Source organism: Neomonachus schauinslandi, chromosome 2 (genome assembly GCF_002201575.2).
Source record: "Neomonachus schauinslandi chromosome 2, ASM220157v2, whole genome shotgun sequence".
NCBI lineage: Eukaryota > Metazoa > Chordata > Mammalia > Carnivora > Phocidae > Neomonachus > Neomonachus schauinslandi.
Genome location: NC_058404.1, coordinates 191,153,835 through 191,176,737, shown reverse-complemented (window position 1 = coordinate 191,176,737; position 22,903 = coordinate 191,153,835). Strand labels below are relative to the sequence as shown.

Sequence of the window (22,903 nt, the reverse complement as noted above, 5' to 3'; positions counted from 1 at the left end):
GAGGTCAAGTAACTTGTCCAGGGTCACACAGCTAGCAAGTGGCTGAGTTCAAATACATACTCCTGTCTGTCTGGCCCCCAAACCCAAGTGCCAGCATGAGGTGCTTTCCCTGATTATGCTGTATTCTTGCTGGAACAGAACTCTCTCTAGAACCGTGCCACTCAGCTCGACTATACATTTTGGGCCATAACACCTATCTTGTGTTGGCACCTGAAACAAACTTAAAACTTACATTCCAGCCATGTGAAACTGCCTGGAGTTCCCCAAACCCACCGGCTTTCTCCATCCCCTTGTCACCACTTGTGGTGGACTCTTCATCTAGTCTACCTGGGACCACCTACTCATCTTTCAGAATCAATTCAAAGGGCCATCTCCTCCTTGAAGGCTTGGATCCTCCCATGTCCACGCTCCAACAACCTCTCCCCTCTTCGTGCTTGGTGTGTGATCAAATCCCTACTCTGCCACTTACCAGCTTTGTGACTATAAAAAGCTACTTCTCTGTGTCTCGTTTCCTCCCCTGAAAAATAGGCCTAAAGAGAGTCTCTTGTTCATAAGGTTGTGGTGAGTATTTAAAAAAAAAAAAAAAAAAGACTTCCTGCCAAGTACCTAGCAACAGTACCTGGTACACAGTAAGTGCTCAATAAATGTTAGTGACTACATCGATCACGGTATCAGGAGAGATTTCTCTCCCAGCACAGATTTGGTTTTCTTTTGTACCTGATGTACAGTGACCGCCTTGAAAGTTGGGGAGACCTGGCATAAAGAAGTTGTCTAATAGATGCTTGTGGAGTGAACAGCCCCAGCCTGGACGACTATCACAGGGACACTCATCCAGCCAGCCCTGGTCTGCCAGAGGTCCCTGAGGCGGGAAGTGTGACCACATCTCATCAGAGCCCCATCCCTGCTCGGCAACCACCAGCTGCTGCTCCACGAGGACCGGAGAGCCGGCCGTGGCCACACCCCTCAGGACAGAGCACCTCCAGCCTCGTTATGCTGGGAGGAGACACGACACAATGGCAGGCGATGTGACAACTCAAATCAAATGACAGCATCTGCTCTGGTGTCACCTCCAAAGCATCAGGTCACCAGAGCCCCCCCCCCCCCAAAGTGCTGCCAGGCGAGCGTCCGCAGACGGTGCCATCACCGGCATTCGCGAGCTCAAAGCGCATCCACTGCGCTTCACCTGCGCCTTCCTCCAGCGCCCAGAGCCCCTCCTCCGGCAGCTCTGCAGAGCCCCCGACTGCAGGCCTCCACGAGAATGATTCAGAATTTAACGGCAGTCAAAGAACCTGTCTGGGCGAAGCGAGATGACTGGAATTGCTTACTTTCTGTACTGCTTAACTTCGTTACATGAAAGACACAGCATATTGAAATTTCAGATGTCTGGACCATTTAAAATCTCCAGCCCTCCTTTCCAAAGCAGGATGCATGGAGTTTAAAAAAAAAAAAAAAATTATTCTGCTGGTTTAGAAGGCCATCGATTAATGTTTGCCAACACATGCATCTGACCTCTTTTTCTGATCTGGGTGTGGTTTTGGAGCTCCTTGGTAACTATTTAATTAATACCTCATTGTGGAGAAAGGGGAACCCTCTTACACTGTTGGTGGGAATGCAAGTTGGTACAGCCACTTTGGAAAACAGCGTGGAGGTTTCTCAAAGATTTAAAAATAGAGCTACCCTATGACCCAGCAATTGCACTACTGGGTATTTACCCCAAAGACAGAGATGTAGTGAAAAGAAGGGCCACATGCACCCCAATGTTCATAGCAGCAATGTCCGCAATAGCCAAACTGTGGAAAGAGCCGAGATGCCCTTCAACAGACGAATGGATAAAGAAGATGTGGTCCATATATACAATGGAATATTACTCAGCCATCAGAAAGGATGAATACCCAACTTTTACATCAATATGGATGGGACTGGAGGAGATTATGCTAAGTGAAGTCAGTCAAGCAGAGAAAGTCAATTATCATATGGTTTCACTTATTGGTGGAACATAAGGAATAGCATGGAGGACGTTAGGAGAAGGAAGGGAAAAATGGGGGGGAATTGGAGGGAGAGATGAACCATGAGAGACTATGGACCTGAGAAACAAACAGGGTTCTAGAGGGGAGGGGGGAGGGGGGATTGGTTAGCCCAGTGATGGGTATTAAGGAGTTAAGGAGGGCACGTACTGCATGGAGCACTGGGTGTTATACAAAAACAATGGATCGTGGATCACCACATCAAAAACCAATGATGTATTGAATGGTGACTAACATAACATAATAAAATTTTAAAAATAAATAAATAAATAAATAAATAATACCTCAGGTAAGCCCCTGAGGCTGGAGGCAAAGGCCTGGCTCCTCAGAAGGATAGGGGAGCTCCAGGTTTTAAAGCGGTTTTATAAATGAATGCACTGGGTGATTGCTCAGCTGTCTTACGAATATCAGATGGTAAGAGCACTAATCAAATCTTTGATCCCAATTCTAATCCAAAAAAATCTTCGATCCCAATTCTAATCCAAAAAAATCTTCGGTGGTTAGTAACCACTAACCAGGCCAGGTCTCATCATGGAAATGCCCATGTGCGTGGTTGCAGGAACTGAGTGTGAGGTTCTGCTCAGCTTTCACCTGCCAAGTGGCTCACAACCGCCTTGAGTTATTGCTGGGAGGGGTGGCTGCTATCTGGACACCAGAGGACACCCCGCAGACTCCCAGGAGCCCTGTAGGCCCTTCCTTGTCAGCACAGCTCGCTGGAACTGTGGCCGACCACACTCCGCTGGCCTCCCCCAGCCCTGGAAGGGGCCACATCTTCTCCAAGATAAAGGCCCAGCACCTGGCACAAGGCCAGGAAGACAGAGTGGGCTCAATGAAAGAGTCCTGAACCAATCAACAGAGGAAAAAGTGATGGAGGGAGTGAGCAAAGGGAAGAATGGAGGCAGGAAGGACAAGTAGCTGCTGAGCCAGGATGCACGAGCAGAGGAAGTAAAGGAGTGTTAGGCGGACCCAGAGCGAGAGAAGAGAGCCAGATGCCGTGTTGCTCTCCATGGTTCCAGTATGAACAACAATGATGGACATACTAGGTGCTCAATAAATTATGCCCATGAACACTAACTGGGTGCTTTCTGTCCGCGGACCCTGCGCTAAGCCGTTTACATGGATTGCCCACTTAATCTGCACGTGAAAAGAAGGAGCTGTCATTACTTGTGGCAAAGTGGTTAAGGCCCCAGTGAGAGATGATGCTGACTCCCCTGTCAAGGCAGGAGAGACACGGTCCAATTTCTGTCACTATCATTGCTCTCCCTTCTTACTAGAAAGGCAGCTCTGCATGAAGCTCATGGATTCTAGAGTCAGACAGCCCGAGTTCAAGTCCCAGCCCAGCCACTCAGTGGTAGAAGGCTGGGTGACTGAGTTCACTTCCTTGAACTCTCCGTGCCCGGCTCTCTCACACAAACCGTGCTGGGGCACATGGACCATTGTGAAAACTAGTGAAGTCAGGACATGCTGTAAGCACTACATTTAAGTGGTAGCCTTTGGAACAGGATTCCATATTGCCCAAACCCACACACCCTTCCTCCTGTCGCTGTTGGGAGAGGGGTTGGTGCTAATCCCTTCTTCCCCACCCCACTTGGCAAATATGATCTTCTCAGTCTTTGGGGGTTAAAATCAGAGAATCGCAGAATGTGGGAACGAGGTGGGCCTTGTTGACCCCAAGGTGAAAGTCACCATTTTACTGATGATAATAAGAGGAACTAGGGAGAGGGGAGGAAGGAAATTTAGCATTTATTCATCTATGTTAAATGCAGCTAAAAGATGTAACAGTGAATCTGTCCAGATTTCACCAGAGGGTGAGTGACCAAGTCTAGGACAGAATCCAAAGTCCCAGATTCCAGTGTGGGGTCAGCTGAGGACACACAGTATGAAACATCTTTATTTGCCTGAGGAGAGGCGTCTTCAGATGGTTTAAACTAAACTGCTCATGGTCTCTGACAAGATGAAATGGCTAGCAAGGGAGGGCAGCCTTCTGAATTCCTGTGGCTAGAGCGTGCCACAGACCCCCACTTCCTCAGGGCTTGCTACCCACTCCCATTGCACCAGTGGTTCCATGGGGGCAGCTCTAAATGCAGAGCCTGGAAGTTTGGAAGAACCTAGCTCCAGCTACCCTGCCTTGAGGCACTTGCTTGTCCATCCACCCTCCTGGAGCGGGAACCACAGCATCATTACTGGAGAACAACCTGGTTCAGGGCTGCCAAAATGGTGGTGGTGTTGGGGCAAAGTAGGGTGGTGCGGAGCAAAGCCGACTCCGGCTCTTGCCGTGCCTGGATTCAGACTGAGGGCATCTAGGCTGGATGGAAAATGGCTCTTCTCCCTCTCCCCGGGAGGGGGATGCTGCCATGCTCACGTGTAATCCTTTCAGAGGCTTCTGGCCTGGTCGCCCGGCTGGGAAGCTGCTCCAAGACCTGGTTCCTAAGTTACTCTCCCTCCCGCCTCTCCTGCCTTCTCACTCCATGTCCCGGCATCATTCATCTGCCTGGAATTCCATCCCCTAATCCAGGCCCCTTCTTTTCCCTCTAACGGGAATGTCCTTCCTGCCCCCTTCCTGGCTTTACCTTTATTCATTCTTTCACACTCAAGTCAGGCATCATCTCCTCCATAAAGCTTCTCTGAGGTATTCTTCTGAGAGGTCTCCATTTTGTACTCCCATAATTCCACTTGGAAACTTCCATCAGGGTTATTTACCATTTTGTGTATAATGTTCTCTCTATGGGTCTGGCCCTCATAGGAGTGGGTTTCTTGATGGCAGGTACCATGACTTTTGTCTTTGAATCTTCACTCTCTAGCCCAGGGCTGGCACATGGCGTTGAGTGTGTGACTTGGAAGCCTTTGTTCAAGTCGTTCTTAATTCACCGAAGAGAAAGTCTGGCCAAAGCATTTCAGCATTTCGACATATGCAAAATGATCATATACAGAAGGTTGGGAATACAAAACAAAATTCACAAACCGGCACAGAGCTTAGGGGTCAAGAAACAACAGCATAAACTCCGTGATGGGGCAGGGGGCTGGAGAAGTGGCTGCCCACAGTGACAATGAGGGAACTCAGCAACTCAGAGGCAAAGGAATGTGGAACGTGGCCACGGACTTCTTGTGGAATCTGGAGGACAATGCTTGCTGCTTTATGAAGGAAACCATATCCTCTACCTGCAACATGACGACTGCAATTCTACACCACAAACCGGAGTGACAGATGTTTCCCTTTTAGACCAAATATGGAAGCCATAGTTATTATGTAGGCAGAGAATTTTGCCTAACTCCTAATTTTTAAAAATCAAAACTGACTTTATACCCAACCCAGAAAATCTGTTCCATGTTACACAGAGAGTCCCTAAGAAGACTTAGAAATAAATGTCTGTGGTTCCACCAATGGGCTGAACGTCGGGGGACCCTCCTCAGGGACACTCCCTGGGTGGAGACACAGAGGAAGTGAACCCAACAACAGTACATCAGAAACTTGAGACAACCATGAGGGGCAGAGCGCCAAAACACTGTATGAGCAGACATTGCTGGCCTTTGCATAATTAATTCCAAGAGTCCTACAAACAGAGAGAGGAAGTTCAACCTTGACAAAGTCTAGGTTTGCTGCTTTGTTAATGAAACCCCATCCTCCATTGAACACACACATACACACTGTGGTGTAAGACACACATATTGTGCTATATTACCTCATTTTAACTCCTTGGTTCACGATACATATACACTTCTAAAGTACTTTTCAAATTCACCAGGAAATGTAATCAACCCATTGGTCTTACCCTGAGGTAGTTGAGGGTGAAATTTGTTAGTCCCATCCTGGTGATGTTTTTGGACAGCTGATCCAGGACCTGAGGATCTTGTGCCTAAATAGGAAAAAGAGAATCATGTATTTTATCTCTGCAAGATGGTGCCAAGAAAGTCTCAGACTGGGCTACAGTTGCTAAGAAATGCAATCTCAACACTGTCGGTTTTTCTCAGAGGGGAGGTTGCTGGAGATAATTTAATTTACATTTTGAAGACACTTGCATATAATGGCTCAAGGACATGTTTGGATCAATGATGCAAGATCTGTTGCCAGGTAGAACCAAAATGAGTCAGGCATGCTTTTAGTCCTTGGGAGAAACAGCCTTACTTCCTCTGTGAGAGGTCCCCATGTCTTCAGGAGGAGGGTCATGAAGCCCTGTCAGGACACTTCCAAGTCTCTGGCACTCAGCAGAGGAGGCAGGGTCTCTGGATTTGGTAGAGCCAGGCTTTAGGATTGGCCTTTGTTTCCAAGACTATATCTGAAAACTTTGTCACTTCTATGAAATTATATGTGTGTGTGTGTGTGTGTGTGTATATATGTATATATATATATATATATATATATTTAAGAATTCTAAATTTCTTCCCCATTAAGCTAAGGTTAGAAATAGATGTCCTCAAAAGCATCACATTTTCCAAAATATCTGCCACATTTAAAAGAGGGATGTAATGTTCCATGGGCAACCCCATATGTTCTGGTGGGCTACAAAAAAAATAAAAATTCTTTCTGGATTTCATTGTGAGATGAGTCTCTTGGTTGACACTCTTTCTTTCCATTTGTCTTTCCTTTTTTCTTAACTGGCAGAAGCAAACTGGAGCTAAGCAGAGAGAGACTCAATAAACATTGTTTTTGTCTTCATGTCTGTAGTCATGAGACTACCTAGGTTATCTTAACACTTTAATTTAGACTTTCCTGTACTTAAATTTCCTCAGAGTCATGCAACCAATTGACTTTGTGTATTTCAACAAAAAAACGAAAGTCAGAGAAAAGAGTCTGAGCGTGTCACTTCTCATGTCAGTTTCCGGGAAGGGGTCCTCTGTGACACGGAGCCAGTATTTATGGAAGCCCTTTCACGTGCCGGGAAGAGCTGGCTCTACAGATATGCATCAGGTGGTTGCGGCCAACATCATACACATCAACTTTGCAGACAGAGGTCAGGATAATAATAAACGAAAGGAAGGATGTTACTGCTGCCAAAGCTGCTGAAAGCCGGTCACCACTACTTGAAGAGGACCTACTACGTGCCAGGCACTCTTTTACGTCCTTTACACGCATTAACTCTTAATCCTCAAACCAGTCCAGTGAGGCAGACTATTACTGTACCCATCTTATAGATGAAGAACTGGGGAGCACAGAGATGCCATGTCACTTGCCCAAAGTCACACAGGAACAGGGATACACACGTATGTGATCTCATTCCAGGGCCTGGGCTCCCGACTGCTACCCTCTGCTGCCTCTTGGTCTATTTTTGAGAACACAAGAGTGGCTACTCTGGGATGCTTCAAGGGAGTAGAGGATGTGAACTGGGCTTTGAAAGTGGAAAAGAACTTAGGGGTATGAATAGGCGGGAAGATTGGAGCAAAGGAGTGGGGTGCCACAGCAGGAAGTACAAGGTCAATGGGAAGGGGAGAGATTGGGTTAACAGGTAGGGAGGAGAGGGTCGAGGACAAAAGCCTGGGGAGACAGACTGGAATTGGATAGTCAGGAGACAGATGGCTCCTCAGCCTGGGTTTTGGAGTCCGTACCAGCAGAGTTGAAATCTTGACTTACCACTTGCTGGCTGAGAAACATGGAGCAATGTATCAAGCCCGAACCTTGGGTTTCTCACTTCTAAAGCAGGGATAATGATCCTGCAACTCTCTGGGTTACCGGGAGGGGTTAAACAGAATGTGTACAGACGCTTAGCACAAGACCTGGCATAGCAAACACCCAGTAAATATTAGCTACTCTTATTGTATTCTCTTTTGATTGTACAGGGTCTTAAAAATCAGGCTCATTAAGTCTGATTTTGCTCCAAAGCTTTTTCACAGAAACTGCTGCATCATGCATTATGGAAGAGGGATTTATTTAAGTCAATGCCTTTGACGCCTTCTTCGGGGACTGCACTCAGCTAGCTCCTACCAAGTCTTACCTCTAAAACGTATCTCCAGATTGGCATTGAATCTGGCTGTGCACCTAGTTGGTGCTCAGTAAATGTGATGTGATTTATGGTCAAGTGAAACGGAGTGAACCCCAAATCGCCCGCTTCATTCCAACACCATGGTTAGGAATGATATAGACACAGATCTGAGGTACGTGAGCCCCACCTCTTGTCAGATGGTTCTAATCAAAACTGGACACTGTTTTCCTTACTTCTTGTTTTATTTCCTTCCCCAGTTAATAGCCCAGGCAGAGCAGTACTTTATAATGACTCAGTGGAATTTAAGAAAAGTACAAACTGTTTATTGAGGTAACCTCAGTTTGGAGTTTAAAATAATAAAATATCAAAAAAAAAATCTCACAATGCACCAAACTCAGAAACAAAGAAGGGGAAAAAAGGGCCTGTTGAATAAAATGGTTGAGGGGAAAACTCAAAATTGAGAGTTCATTACCCACCACGTGAAGACTGCTGGTGTTCTTTCACACAGAGAGAACTGGACTTTTCCTCCTTGAGTAAATGGGATGGGGGGGAAGGGAGGAAAGAGTAAAATAGTGCTGAAATTACTTACATGCATGGCTAGAATGCTCCTTGGGACTAACTCTCTGTATTGTCTAATGGTAAAGTGCCATGTTTTTATTCTCATGAGATCATCAAAGGTGAACTCCAAGATCAGTCTGCCTTCTGTACATACCTAGAAGCGACAAACAACACACTCATTTGCCTTGCACTTTGTGAATGCCACATTTTTGTAACTCACACGTCGGCTGCTCAGCATGGTCTCCCTGACTGTCCTTGGGCAGCGCTGGATCTTGGCAAGGATGTGACATGAGTGCTTTTGCACAGCACACTGAGACAAGCATGAGCTCCAGAATCCGTGGGTTCAAAAGACAGCACAGCTGCTTACTGGCCATGAGCTACTAGTAACTTGATTGGTTGCTGCCAAAACTCCATGAGCCTCTGTTTCTTCATTTGCAAATATGGGAACAAAACCTATATTATTGCAGTATTATGTCAAAAGCTCCTGGCATATGGCGTGTCCCTGCAAAAATCATACTCTCTCACCTCCTCTTATCTCTGTTTTCATCATTCTTCTACCATCAGCGCATGAAATCTGGTTCTAATCGTGGTTGTCCTACTCTGGGAGAAAGTACCTAATAAAATAATTCATGCTTAAGTGTGACTTACTACAAGGTTACCCAACCAGAAGAAGTTTTCATTTTCAGGGACAAATTCCAGGGGGACAATGTGTAACCCAACACCATCGGGATCAGTTATTGGCATGTGGAAAATAGAGGCATTCTTAGAGTGTCTTCCTTCAATCACATCCTATCAGCAGTTACAAATTCTGCTTGCATAAAAGGCCAGGCTTTGGGGGAAGGGGCGGTATCTTTCTAAGAAAAATATGTATTATTAATGAAATATAGAATTTGTGAGGCTCTCTTCTTTGACAGGGTGATCATTTCTTTTCTTCTTTTGATATTCAGATCATTTTTAGCATATAGTTCCTATTTACCTATTTTATTCCACCGTTAATGACTTTGAAATGGGAGAAAATGCTAGGCAATCGGGCACCACTGATCCTATTTCAACTAAAAAATAACAAGTAGTGGTAGCATATAGGTCCAGTTTAAATAGTTACAACTAATTATTCCGTTCATCTTTGCTTTAGAGTAGACAGAGACTTTGACATCAGAAAGTACTAGATGCCCATCTTAACTCGACTTTTCACTTATTTTGGAACTTTGAGAAAACCAGATAAATTCCCTAGGTTCCAGTTTCCTCATCTGTAAAATGAGGATAATACTAACCTTATGTAGGGTTGCTGGGGAAATATATGAATGATAATGTGTGTGTGTGGAGATTGCCTGGTATTGTACGTGGCACACAGTAGGATGGCAGTAAATGATAGCTATAAAGATAAAAGGAATGCAACTAAAGAACAAAGAACCCCAGACTGGTGGTTGTCATAATGTGCTCTCTGAGACCTAGGGACCCAGGGAGGTGTCTCAGGGGCTCTGCTGGGAAGAGTTCAGCCTCCATTTAGACCACGTGATCTCCACCCATTTTCTCAATTCGACCACAGCAGCTTCAATTTCATCCTTTCGATATATTGCACTTCTGATCAAGCCTTTTTGGAGAAAGATTTCCTATGCTAAAAACAAATATACACAGTTTTGTAAATCAATGCACTACATAAGTTTTAAAAATCATAAATAACAATTGACTCAATAGGGGGTATGCTCATTTCTGAAACTATAGTCCATGAAGATAATTAGCAATTGATTTCAACCTTTTATGAGGTATTAAGAACCATTTCTCTCTTTGGGAATTTGATACGGAAGGCCACCATTTATTGAGTTCCAACTATGTCCCAGGCACTGGGTTAGATGCTTTCTATTTAATTTAAGGTAGTATTTTCTTTATTATTTTTTCTTTTTTTAAATTTTTTTTTTGGAGAGAGAGAAACGTGTCAGTGGGGAGGGGGGGGCAGGGAAGGAGAAGGGGAGAGAATCTTAAGCAGGCTCCATGCCCAGCATGGAGCCCAATGGGGGGCTCGATCGCAAGACCCTGAGATCATGACCTCAGCTGAAATCAAGAGTCAGATGCTTAACTGACTGAGCCACGCAAGTGCTCCGGTAATATCTTCTTTAAACAAGCCAAATACCAGTACAAGGAGTGTGAGTAACATCTGTTGCCAACACACTACTTAAGAGAGATGCTATTGACGTCCACAATTTTCTTTTTTTCACAGGTCTCAGAAGCACCATAGGATAATTATTGATAATCTGGGTGAAGACCTTCAGCTCAGACCCCACTAGCAGAATCCATGGGTAATTTTAAGCATTTAGACACCTTGCCCCAAACCTCCTCAACTGAGTGGTCTTCAGAGCTTCCTCTCTGGCACATTAGCCATGAGCGTTGTGCACTCAGAAATGGGGGAAGACTTTGTTGTCCTCAAACCACTCTTCTAGAACATCCTTAGCATTGGAATTAATTCACCAAGGTTTTCAAAAGGGTTACATGGAGATTAAGCCACACAATCCCCCCCCCCCCCCGGGGTGTTAGCATGACAGAAGCCACCTGCCGTGAAAGCTTTCACAAAAGGGAGGTGACTGCAGTCAGTCAGGGACAGTTGAAATGTCTTGACAGTAGAGGACAGGGATATTTGGATGCTATAATCCTTTTTTTTTTTTTTTTTTAAAGAAGGGGGATTATTAGATGTTTAAACAAATATTAGCCCAGTTAAATGTCATGCTTTTTTCTTATGTAATCTATTTGTTTTGTGTTTATGAACCACAAACCCAGGGCAGATAGAGGTTCTGGTTTACTTCTACTGGAATAGAATCTCATAATGAGAAGGCATAGATGGAATCCTTCTGATGAGTTACTCAGCTGGAGGATCTGTAAGGTCAAGTTAAATTGTATTCTCTGTTTACCATGACAGAGCAAACCAGTTAAGGACCCTTCTTGCCTTCAAACTGTCATGGGCCTACAAAAGGGAAAACTGCAACAAGCCCTGGGCTTCTCCCTTGTCAGCTCAAACCAAGAAATATCCAGAGCATATCACGTGCAAGAGAGGAATCCTTAAAATTGAATCCAAGCTGACTGTGTTGGGTATTTTCTTTAAGGAAAATTAAATGACTTCCTTGAATGGAAGAATGGAGGAGAATTTGGTCACTCTTGGTCTCCCCCCGCCCCAGGTAGTTTTACCCATGGCCTTCTCCCAAGCCCTATTTGGCCTCCCTGCGTCCTGCTCCCATCACGGAAGTTAAAGGAAAGTGAAGGCTTTGTGATTTATTTTACATGCGACAATCAGCAAATGGAATAGAAGGGCCTACGAAAAAATATATATATACTCCTTGTCTGGAAATGGTAAAAAACAGACATAGCTTATAAAGGGGAATTAATATTTTCTCTTTTCAGGAAAATTCTGTGCATTCCTCTTAATCAATACAATTAATGTAGCTTTTATCTAAAGTTGGCCTTTTTTTTTAAAGCTGCCTTTCACTTGGAATCCAAAATCAAAAGGGTCCCCAATTAAGAAAACATTTTCTGTTGTGCTGAATTCATGTTACCGTACTGTGAGCTCTGACATTTTGTTTCTGTGGTAACCAAAATCAGCTGATTAGTTGGCATGGCAACAGAAAAGATGTAATCCCAGCAGACACACTCTAATCAATGCCCCCAGCACAGATGGTCTCCGGAGGATCAACAAGAAAGAGGTTGGCAGGCATTCAGCGGATCACGTGCTAGCTTGAGACTAGGCCAGGAACAAGAGAACTAAAAAAGAACATTTCTCAAACTAACCGGTAGCTTTTTAACCCTTTTCTTTCTTTGACTAATTGTAAAGCAATGTTGACCATGCCGTTGTATAATACAAATGATTTTCATAGAGCTGTTAGGAAAGAAAATGTGCTTTTTAGGTAGAAGTGTTTACTTAGTTTTCTTGGTCTTTATGCATGAAATACCGCTTTCAAATTAACAATTGCATAAAGCTCATCGTATTTTATGTGGAGATACTGCATATGTAAATGCATATGGATACGTATATTAGAGCAATATGATCATTGATATTATACTAATTTGACTGGAGTTGGGATAAGGGTAGAAATGAATAAAACCTGGACTATAATGTTGTAGACAGGCTAAGATAGGAATGATGTCAAAGACATGAATAAGTATTCATATAGGGAAAGTGGCTGGGGCACTTCCAGGGTACTTTCTATAGTAATAAATGATTGCATAATAAATAATCAAGATCAGAGAAAACATAAAGCCATGTTTGCAGAGTGATAAGGGTGTTTGGTAACGGCTGTAACTATTACTATTAGTTTGCAAAATCTAAAAAAAAAAGTAGCCCGATGTGTACCCCAGAGAGGGCTCCTCTCAGCATCTGCCAGTATTCACACCCTCAAATATAATTCAAGGGTCTTTGATTCTGAAAACCTTGGTGATTGCTCTCCAGATTATTAAGCCTTGTTTTCAATTTGATTCGAAATTGAATACAGAAAAGAAAGGCTTCATAATGTGTGTTTTAAAACTCTAATTACGTATTTATCCATAATCTATAATGTTCCTAGGATCAGGAAATTGCAAAATGTGCACTGTACTCCTGAGGAATATTAAATATTACTGTTGATTAGGACTGCGACTGATTTTTGATTCACCAGTTGACCAAATTTTCATAAAAGAAACTCAGAACCACTGGGTCAAATGCTATTTGGGGAATTAGAGTGTATTGATAGTCTAAATTAGAACAATGTGATATGCCAGTACAAAATGTGCTCAAGTAGTTCCATGTTCAGCGGGCTCCCCTTTAAAAATAAAGCAGCAGATTCCAGACTATATTTCTCTTTGTGATACTGAAAGGTCATTAGCTCACTGTTTTATACTAAATATATTATTTTATTACACGAAGATGGGTTATTTTTAATTAATATAAGAACAAAAGAAAAATTGGAAGGATTCTTTGGGTAGTATAATAATCACGAAGGAGGGAAAAAAAAGTAAAAAGAAAAAAATGAATGCTTTAGAATTTTCTAAAAATAAATGTGCATAATTAGCATCTGCACTAAGTCCACATAGCTAGGCTGCATTTCCCAGAAAGTGATATTTTTCATCACAGTATGGAAATATTCATTATGAGAGTTGGGAAATGTATTGCCATAGAGTAGAGTGAGAGGTGACCTGAATAATTGATGTTTGGGGCTGAAAGAGCTGAGTTCAGGGCGCCTGGGTGGCTCAGATGGTTAAGCGTCTGCCTTCGGCTCAGGTCATGATCTCAGGGTCCTGGGATCGAGTCCCACATCGGGTTCCCTGCTCAGTGCAGAGCCTGCTTCTCCCTCTCCCTCTGCCACTCCCTCTGCTTGTGCTCTTCTGTATATCTCTCTGTCAAATAAATAAATAAAATCTTAAAAAAAAAAAAAAAGAGCTGAGTTCAGGAGGAGGCTGCTCTGGTCTTCCCTGTGGCCATCTGAGAGGGAAGCATTCCTGGGTGAGGAAAAATTGAAACAGAGGGAAACCCTCACTTCTTGATTTGAATGAAAAAAGGCACTTTATCGATTCATCAGAAGAATGAGATTTTTTAAAAATTTAAAACCCGTCCTGAATATGCATTTTACCTTCAGAGCAGCTGACTATGCTCATTTATGAAAAAGCTTTGTCCTGGAATGAAAGAAATTGAGAAAATATAAAGGACTACCTTTTAGTATATATTTTACATGTATATAAAATATTACACGTTATCTTAAAATTATTTATTATAAAATTTATTATAAAATATTATATTACTGTGATTACATAATATATTTTATGTTTTATAAAAGGGATGCCACAGAATGCATTTTTATTTTCAATAGCTATAGGCTTTGGAAGTAGCTTCTTCATTACAGCCATTTTACTTAATTTCCATGGATTTCTTTTTTCCCTTAAAGCATAAGGAATTGGCATGTTTTTCTTGATTACCTAAACATAATGCTAAACCTAGACAAAAACAAAACAAAACAAAACAAAAAAACAATAATGAGCTAGCTGAGAAAGCTTTTCTCTGTGGGGCTCTGACTTCCTAACATTTGAAATAGGCTGTGTTATCCATCTGAGATACAAGATTACGTAAATATTTTACATCTCCAAAATGAAGTGAGTGAGACATGGGCAGATTAAACTGTCATCCAGGTGATCATTCCTTTCCATGTAACTAAAATCTCTTCCCAGCACGGACTTCTGCGTACAGTGGGAATAAATATTCTCTGTCCCTGATTGGCAACTTTCCTTTCTGTTCAACTGTTAAAAAGGAAGAAAGAGAAAAACCCAACTTCTGCCCCACATTTAAAATGTCTATTGACAAAATCAAGATACCACGAAACCAATGACATTTGATGATTTGCTTTTGCATTTTATCACCATTTCCTTTGCCCTTGGCTTTTTATATCACCGTGAGCAACTGGGAAGATGAAGCTGCACCAACAAGATCAGTGGATACTTTAAATGATAAACATTTTACTTTTATTCTTTTGGGAAAAACCGTGCACAAGTAACAAACACATCTTAGTCTTGTAATTTGGGCTTTTGCAATTAACCCTGAAATTCAACTTCTCAACTATAAAGAGGGGATTGTCATATGTGTTTTCAACTAAAAGAGATAGCTACTGTCATTAATATTACAGATTAGTTTCACACTGAGTCTTCGTCAAAATGCAATAACTCGTGCTCATGAAAATAAACTTCTGTTTGTCAGATTCTCTGGCTAAATATTTGTTCTTACTAATTTTGCTACTTGGGAGAGGACATAAAGGGATTGTCTGTAGTGTTCCAGAAAGGTCTTTGCACAGAGGGAATATTCCACATGTCAGTTGTCTGTGGATGGGAAGGGTCATAGGTGTAGAACTTATAGAAGACATTCTCTTTCACTTCACATCCTTCACAGAGCTTTGGATTGTGCCTCAAAGATTGTGTTACCTGGTCCTCCACCCACTACCCTCCGCTGTGTTTCTCATTTTCTCACAACCAACTTTTGGCTCTACTGTCCTCACTTGCTGACTGACCAACCACAGAACTTCTCAGAATTTGGGGAAACAAACTTTAAACTCCGAATTCCTTAGTTTCATTTATATTTTTATGTTTTTATGTTCCTTAAAGGTTACAACTAGTTGAGTTGTAGTTAGTTGCTTTTTTCCCGTTTGTTAACATTTGAATTTAGCTTTAAAAAGTATTTAATTTTACAAACGAAACACAAATACTGACCACACAACAATGGGAGAATGTTCTTTTAGCTATAGAAGATTCTTTAACCATCAAGATTCTAATTTAGCAACCTGAGTTTAACAGGCAGCCAAAACTGTCTCTCTTAGTTTTGAGGCTCTATCATATTTGCTCTGTATCATTTGCACACATCTAAGAGCAGTGTTCACCAAGTGTCTAGCCATATCACAAACAAAAGAGACTATCTCATAGTGCTGAGAGTGTCTGAGATGTGAGAAATCAGCTCAAAGTTCTTGAAGAAAAGCATTATTATTATCCTTCAATACACCCACAAAAGAACAAGCCAAATTGCTGAGTATGTCCTGTACCTTGGTAAACATGGGCTTCCCATGCTGGGTGACCATAGCACACTGGTCACAGTCCACTGTGATGGATGAATTGTGGTATGACTCTTTCGAGTGTTTGAGGATGTAATACAGGTCGGTCACCCCTCCTTCAAACACAGTGCTAAAGTAGCGAGGGATAAGGGTCCTGCCGATAGCTGGGAGAGAAACACAGAGAAATAAACCATTAACAAAAATATCCAATGGCCCCACGCACCCCACACCATTGCCAGACCTCCAGCTGGATACAAATCATCTCAAGAAACCAATCATACCAGGAGGCAAATTTCTTTCTTTTATAAACAGCCATGACCCTTCTGGGTTGCAGTTAGTGAAATATAATCCCCAACTGTTCAGCAAAAATTTGTACATTCATCTCTCCAGATTTTGTGTTCATTGAAAGTCAATAATGTAAGGGTTAGTACTTCAAAAATAACGGGAACAAAAGCATTGACTACTTTAGATCTCGTGAGTACCCTTTAAATGAACATATTTTTTAAAAAATAAAACACATCCAATAGACTTGGATTTTTCAGTGAATTGTTTATAGGTCAGTCATCCAGTCATGTTTTATTAGTAACAGTAGTCATAATGTAAATTTTAATAATGTAATGCTTTGCAATGTGTAAAGTATTTTGGCATTCTTTCATTGGATCTTCAGAACAGCCTCAAGATAGTGGGGAACTGGAAACCAAAAGGATTATTAGGCAAAAAAAAAAAAAAAAAAGGTCATTAGGACTGTATCAAAGTCACATGACTGATAAGTAGATAATTGGGGTCTCTAACTCCAAATATGCAAACATTTACTCTTTTCAACACTATGTCTCCAACTGCTTTAATGATTGAGAATCTTTAAAAAGTGATCTGGATCTGCATATACAAAGAGGTCCATACCTATGTAAATACTGATTATTCTATCTGCTTCTGGAGCTGGATATCTTTCTAGAACAAAAGACCAATTTTAAGAGAACTTGATACCTTCCCCACTTGGTCTAAATTGGTCTCTTTGATTCCATGTGACCTGTCCTGCCCCATTTTAGTTTGAATGATTGGTAAGTAGCTGGGTTTCTCTGATATATGATGCTTAGAAACACCTAACAAGCCCTTGCTTTAGCAGAGATTTTAAATCTTCTTAAACTGAAAATCCCAACTCATAATATCAGGAATTTTGCCTATGTGCAGATTTTGAGGCAAAGTACTAAAACACTCTCAAGCGATCCAAGGTTTTTAATAAATCTCTTACATTCGCTATATAATGCCTCCTGAAAGACAAAAATAATATTTAAGATAAATAAATTACCAAGGAGAGCTTTAGTATGAAAGATCATACAATCTTTACTTGAATGTTTTAAAATGTTTAATTTCATTTTAAAAGAATCAATGTTAATCCATTCCATATGGATCTATATCTCTTTTGTACATGGACTTGGGAAAAAAAAAAAAAAACTATAAAAAGAATATCCTGCCAAACTGTTTCTGAGGTAATCTCTAAAGAATCCTGCTGTGGATGACTAGTCTCTGAATAATTTATATAGTTGTTATTGCTTCGTATTTATTGCAGTAAAATCAATCAACAAGTGTGTATTAAATATTCCAGGATTTTTGGCAATTCCATTCTAAATAATCCTTACACATACATTTTCCAAATACTGCTTAATCCCCAACAGCGCATGTTCATTTGCTAAATATAATATTCAAACAAGAGTGTTTTGGGTCCACCATGTCTTTAAACCTACACACACAGCCGATATTATAAAGAAAATTTTATTAATGCGAAAAACCTTATTGTACTTTGCTAAACAGATAAAATTAATTTAATGCATTTCAAATAGTCTAACCTAAAACTAATTTCCATAAAACAGCTCTAGTAATTTGACATTTTGGGATTTGTACTGTGGAGAATAAATACAAACCATAAAAATGTAGGTGTAGGGTGAAAATATTTCACTACAATATCCAAGGAATTGTCACATTAAAAAGGTTACTGTAAATAAACACCACTGGATTAGCCACATTATAGTTTATTCATCATGAATCTTGCACCATTTAATTCCTTTGTGGTAGTATCTAGTATATATTACCATCATTTTCATTCACAGAATAAAAAAATTGAATAGGGAAAAAAGTTGCAACTTCTTAACTTTAAACCTCAATATTTAATTACGTCTCCAACTCCAGAAATTGTACAAACTATATAGTAAATATACTTAGAGGGAAATGCAGTTTTGCTTTATTTAGTATTTTCGAGCACTCTTGAAACTGATTGTTAAGGATACCTGAGGTTTGTGTTCGGCCCCTTTTCTTTGTGGGATAGCCCTTACAATTTATTTCCCCCATGGTCTTGTGTGGACAGTCACTCACAAAGCTCCATTACCCACTGTGGTAGACTGCTACTGGTGGCCCAGTGAACCATGGCAATGGCATTCATATCTTTGTGGGTGTAGTCTCCTCTCCTCGAATCTGAACTGGGCTCCGTGATCTGCTTCAATCAAAAGAATGCGGCACAAGTGACTTTGGGTCAGTATTGGGCTAAATCTTAAAAAGGCCTAGAGAAGCTTCTACCTTGCACTCGGGTGGGAAGTCAGTGGCTATGTACAAAGTTCAACTACTCTAAGACTGCTGTACCGTGAGAAGCCCAACCATTTGGAGCAGTCACATGAAGAACTGAGTCTTCCAGCTGACAACCCCAGTTGAGCAAACAGCAAACAGCCAGCACCAACTTGAGTGAGTGAGGCCATCTTGGAAGCGAATTCTTGAGTTCCAATTAGCTGCCTCAGGCTGGTGTCACATGAAGTGGATATGAGCTGTCCCCCATAGCTTTGCCCAAATTGCAGAACCTCAAGTAAATAAAATAAATGTTTGTACTTTTAGCCAATACGTTTTTAATGTAACAGTGGATAATCACAGCACCTTTCAACCTCCTAAGCTACAAAGATGGGCAAATTAGAATCCCTTCCTGAAAGACAAAGAGGGCAGTCTTGCCACTAAAAATGTGAATTATAGAAACACAGAAGCTTGTGTAGAGAGGAAAGCAGATTAGAGAGACAGAAAGTCTTTGTGGACTGATTTGGGACCTCATTATAGTTGGGACTGAAACCCAGTTCCATCCCTTGGAGGTCCCACTTCTGTGAGATGTGTACCTCCTGCTTCTTTTGCTTAAGTGAGTTTGTGTTAGCTTTCTGTCATTTGCAAACAGACGAATCTTGATTAATGCTGTCCCACTCCAGCATGGAATGGGGTAACAAACGCTAATGTAAAAGATAAAGGAAGTGATGAGAAAAATTAACCATAAGAGATAGCTGAGTCTTTTTGTGCAACATCCTGTGTCAGTAGCTGAAGGGGGTACAAAAGGTGTGTCAGAGACTGTATTTGTCTTCTATTCCTGCTGTTACAAATTACTACAAACTTAATGGCTTAAACTCTCCTTATTGATTATCTCATAGTTCCTGACAATCTGACATGGGTCTTGCTGAGCTAAAATCAAGGTGTCAGTAGGGCTGTGTTCCTTTCTAAAGGCTCTAGGGGAGAATCTGTTTTCTTGCTTTTTCCAGGATCTAGAGGCTGGCTGCTTTCCTTGGCTATGTCCCCTTCCTACATCATCCACCAGCAATAGTGGTTGGAGTCTTCCTTGTCTGCCTCCCCCTTCCACTTTTTAGGACCCTTGTGATTGCATTGGACCCACCCAAATAATCCAGGATAATCTACCATCACAAGGTAACATATTCACAGGTGCCAAGGATTAGGACTGGACATCTTTGGGCGCCATTATTCCACAGAGGCTATCTTTGCCAAAGAGTTTTTGTTCTACAAGGGAGAATATACAAAATATAACACACACACGACAAGCAATATATAGATAATGTGCAGTGAAGGGGACAAATAACCAGAAAAAAAAATCACATGTGCTTGGGGAAATCACTGTATAACTCATTCATTGATTTCTTCTATAAACATTCACTGAGCCCAGAGTAAGCGTAAAGCTCCTTGGTAGGTGCTGGAAACAGAAAAATAGATTTTGTCCCTGTCTTTCACTCAGTTCTAACAAGAGAGTTAACAAATATGTAAGCATCTAAATAAAATGTGATAATAGATTAAAAAAATGAATTTGAGAGTTTGAACTCTTTGCTAGTTTCTTCTGAATCCTGATTTCAATGTACAATATTATTATTTTTGAAGCACTGAGAAGATTAAAATGTCCTTTTAATTTAGTAAATCATGCAACCACACTGCACAGCCTAATAGACATGACTTTAAATCAGTGAATACTTCAGAGTTAGATATGGTTGTCCCCTAACTCATCAGGCATACCAATTCTGAATCTATTCAGATTTTATACTGTCATATTCATATGCTATACTTATACTTTACATTTATACTTTAATCCTTGGAATTAAAAATAATTTAAATATTGATATACCTAAATCTACATTGTGTTCCCATGGAAAGGATAATGTCTTCAAATATTCTTGAATAGAGATTAAGACTATAGTAGATTATAGAAGAAATTCCATTTTTTTTACACATTTAGGTAAAGTTCCAAAAGTTGGGAAGGAGAAGTATGGTGAGCATGATAGCACAAGAAGATTTTCTGTGAGTGAAATATAGGGAAGTTTAAAACAACATATATTATTTATCTATATACTTATGAAAGACAAGAAAATGACAGATTAAATTATTCAGGAACCTGAAATGTGTATAAAGAATGTCTAAATAATACTCTACATTGTAGGTAAACATTTAGAGATAGCTAAAAATTTACTCATAGCTAATTTAGATATCAAGCTCTGAATTCTAGTTCCTTGGGAGGTTTTTGTTGTTGTTTTGTTTTGTTCCCAACCATTGACCCCATTCTCCAGAAATTCTTGCTGTTGGGGTTGATAGGCTAATGGTTCTGGGGGAGTAGTATCTAACTCCCATCTTTTCTTGTGATATTCGTGGATATTAGGATATCTATAGGATACTTGTAGATATTAGCTGATTTTCCCTCATTTAGAAGCCAAATGGTACATACTGAGAACTCTTAATCATTGAGAAGATATAAACTACTGTGCATCTATTGTTTTGAGCATTTCATCTCTATTAATCATTTTGAAATGCTTTTCTTAAACTCTTAAGAATGTGTATAGGTAGTTCACATGAAAGAGATTATCAGTAGAAAATAATCATATGGGAAAATGTTCAAACCAGTAATCAAAGTACAAAATAAAATAATAATGAAAAGATTAAAACAAAAACCTGGTGAGGTTGTGGTGAAACAGACATACTTGAACACTTCTAGGGAAATCAACATAGCAATTACTCCTTATCTTGAGACTCTCTAATTCTCTGATAGCTTATTAGGTGTAAATACCCTTGCCAAACTGCAGTTCTAATGTGCAGATCTTAAGTGCTCTGAAGTTCTCCAAGTCTTTTGAGAAAATACTGTCTAATGTTATGGCTTTTTGATTTGGGGTGATCATTTACTATTCTAAATGCCTGTAATTTCTATCTTTCAAAGACAATTCACTTCAAAAAAAATGAAAAGGGTTGAGAACCGTAATTAAAATGTGGAATGAGAGGATGTATTAGTATTAGTACCACTTAACACTTGGCAATTACTTAACTAATGATTTTTCTCCTCTTTGGAAAGAGAAAACTATACAACCACACATTTGTGTTTTTAATTAGGCAAAGTTAATTATAATAAAATCATCAATTACTACAGTTTCAAAAACTTTTTTTGTAAATGTAAGGATAAATTGGTTGTCTGAATCTGGGTAGTTTTACACAGTTGTTCTAAGGCTGCATTACATCAGAAATCCACATGGAAATTCAACCACTGAGATAAATAATAAACACAAAGATTCATTAAAGTTAAACTTACTAGTATTCAGAAATCAGCAAATGCATTATGCTAACATGTAAACAAAGTTGCTCCTAGTAGTGAATTAGACAATACTGGTGATTTCATTTATAGTAAATAACCATTATAAATAGCCCAAACAAAGGAAACAAAACAGGCTTGATATTAAATAGGGGTGATAGAGGTTCAAAGCAAATTCCTTTGTCTTGAAGGGAAAGCCGGTCAAACGAACTTTACTTTCATAAGTTGACATTTGAAATCTTTTATTAACATATCTTTTAATGCCAACAACTTTTACTTCTTTCTTCAACCAAAGCAATTATTTAAGTATCTTCTTTCTGATTACCTCTCTTACTATTTCAAAGATTCATTCATGTAATAGATGTTTATCAAGTACCAACTATGGGCCAGACATTGTTCTAGGGGCTGGACACTAACAGCAGGTGACTGAAGAAGCAGAATACACTTGGTGGTGAGGGAGGGCAAGCTGGTTTAGATGGGCTGGCCTAGAAGGCTGTAGTGAGGAGGTGTTAATGGAGCTGATCCCTGATTGCACAGGGCCATGTGAAGATCAGGGAACAAAATGGTCCGGGCCCAGGCACCAGCAGGGGCAAAAGCCCTAGGACAAGAATGAGTTTGGGTTGAATAAGCTTGATGTGTCATAGTATCAGAAAGAAGGCAGTGTGGCAGGTGCACAGTCAGGAGAATGAGATAACAGGTGAGCTCAGAAAAAAAGAGGCAGGACCAGACTATGCGGAGCTTTCTAGGCCATGGCAAACGGCTTGCAATTTATTCTTAGTGCAATGAGATCTCACAGGAAAATTTTACCCAAGGATAAGATCTGATGAATATATTCTATTCTTCTTTTTTAAAAAAATTTTATTTATTTATTTGAGAGAGAGAGAGAGTGCACAAGCATGGGGGGGTAGGGACAGAGGGAGAGGGACAAGCAGACTCTGCCACTGAGCTGGGAACCCCTCACAGGTCTCAATCCCAGGACCCTGAGATCATGACATG

General features: G+C 40.7%; 1 protein-coding gene across 6 annotated transcripts in view; it reads right to left on the bottom strand.

Moving 5' to 3' along the window:
• The window catches only part of LDB2 (LIM domain binding 2), a 387,692-nt gene that overhangs the window by 70,265 nt on the left and 294,524 nt on the right, over positions 1-22,903 (bottom strand). For all 6 annotated transcript variants that reach the window (XM_044912769.1, XM_021679386.2, XM_044912771.1 and 3 more), the window contains exons 3-5: positions 16,030-16,202; positions 8,529-8,651; positions 5,795-5,878 (exon numbers count right to left, since the gene is read on the bottom strand). In XM_044912769.1, coding sequence (XP_044768704.1) covers positions 5,795-5,878; positions 8,529-8,651; positions 16,030-16,202 — 380 coding nt within the window. The remainder of the gene's footprint in view (positions 1-5,794; positions 5,879-8,528; positions 8,652-16,029; positions 16,203-22,903) is intronic.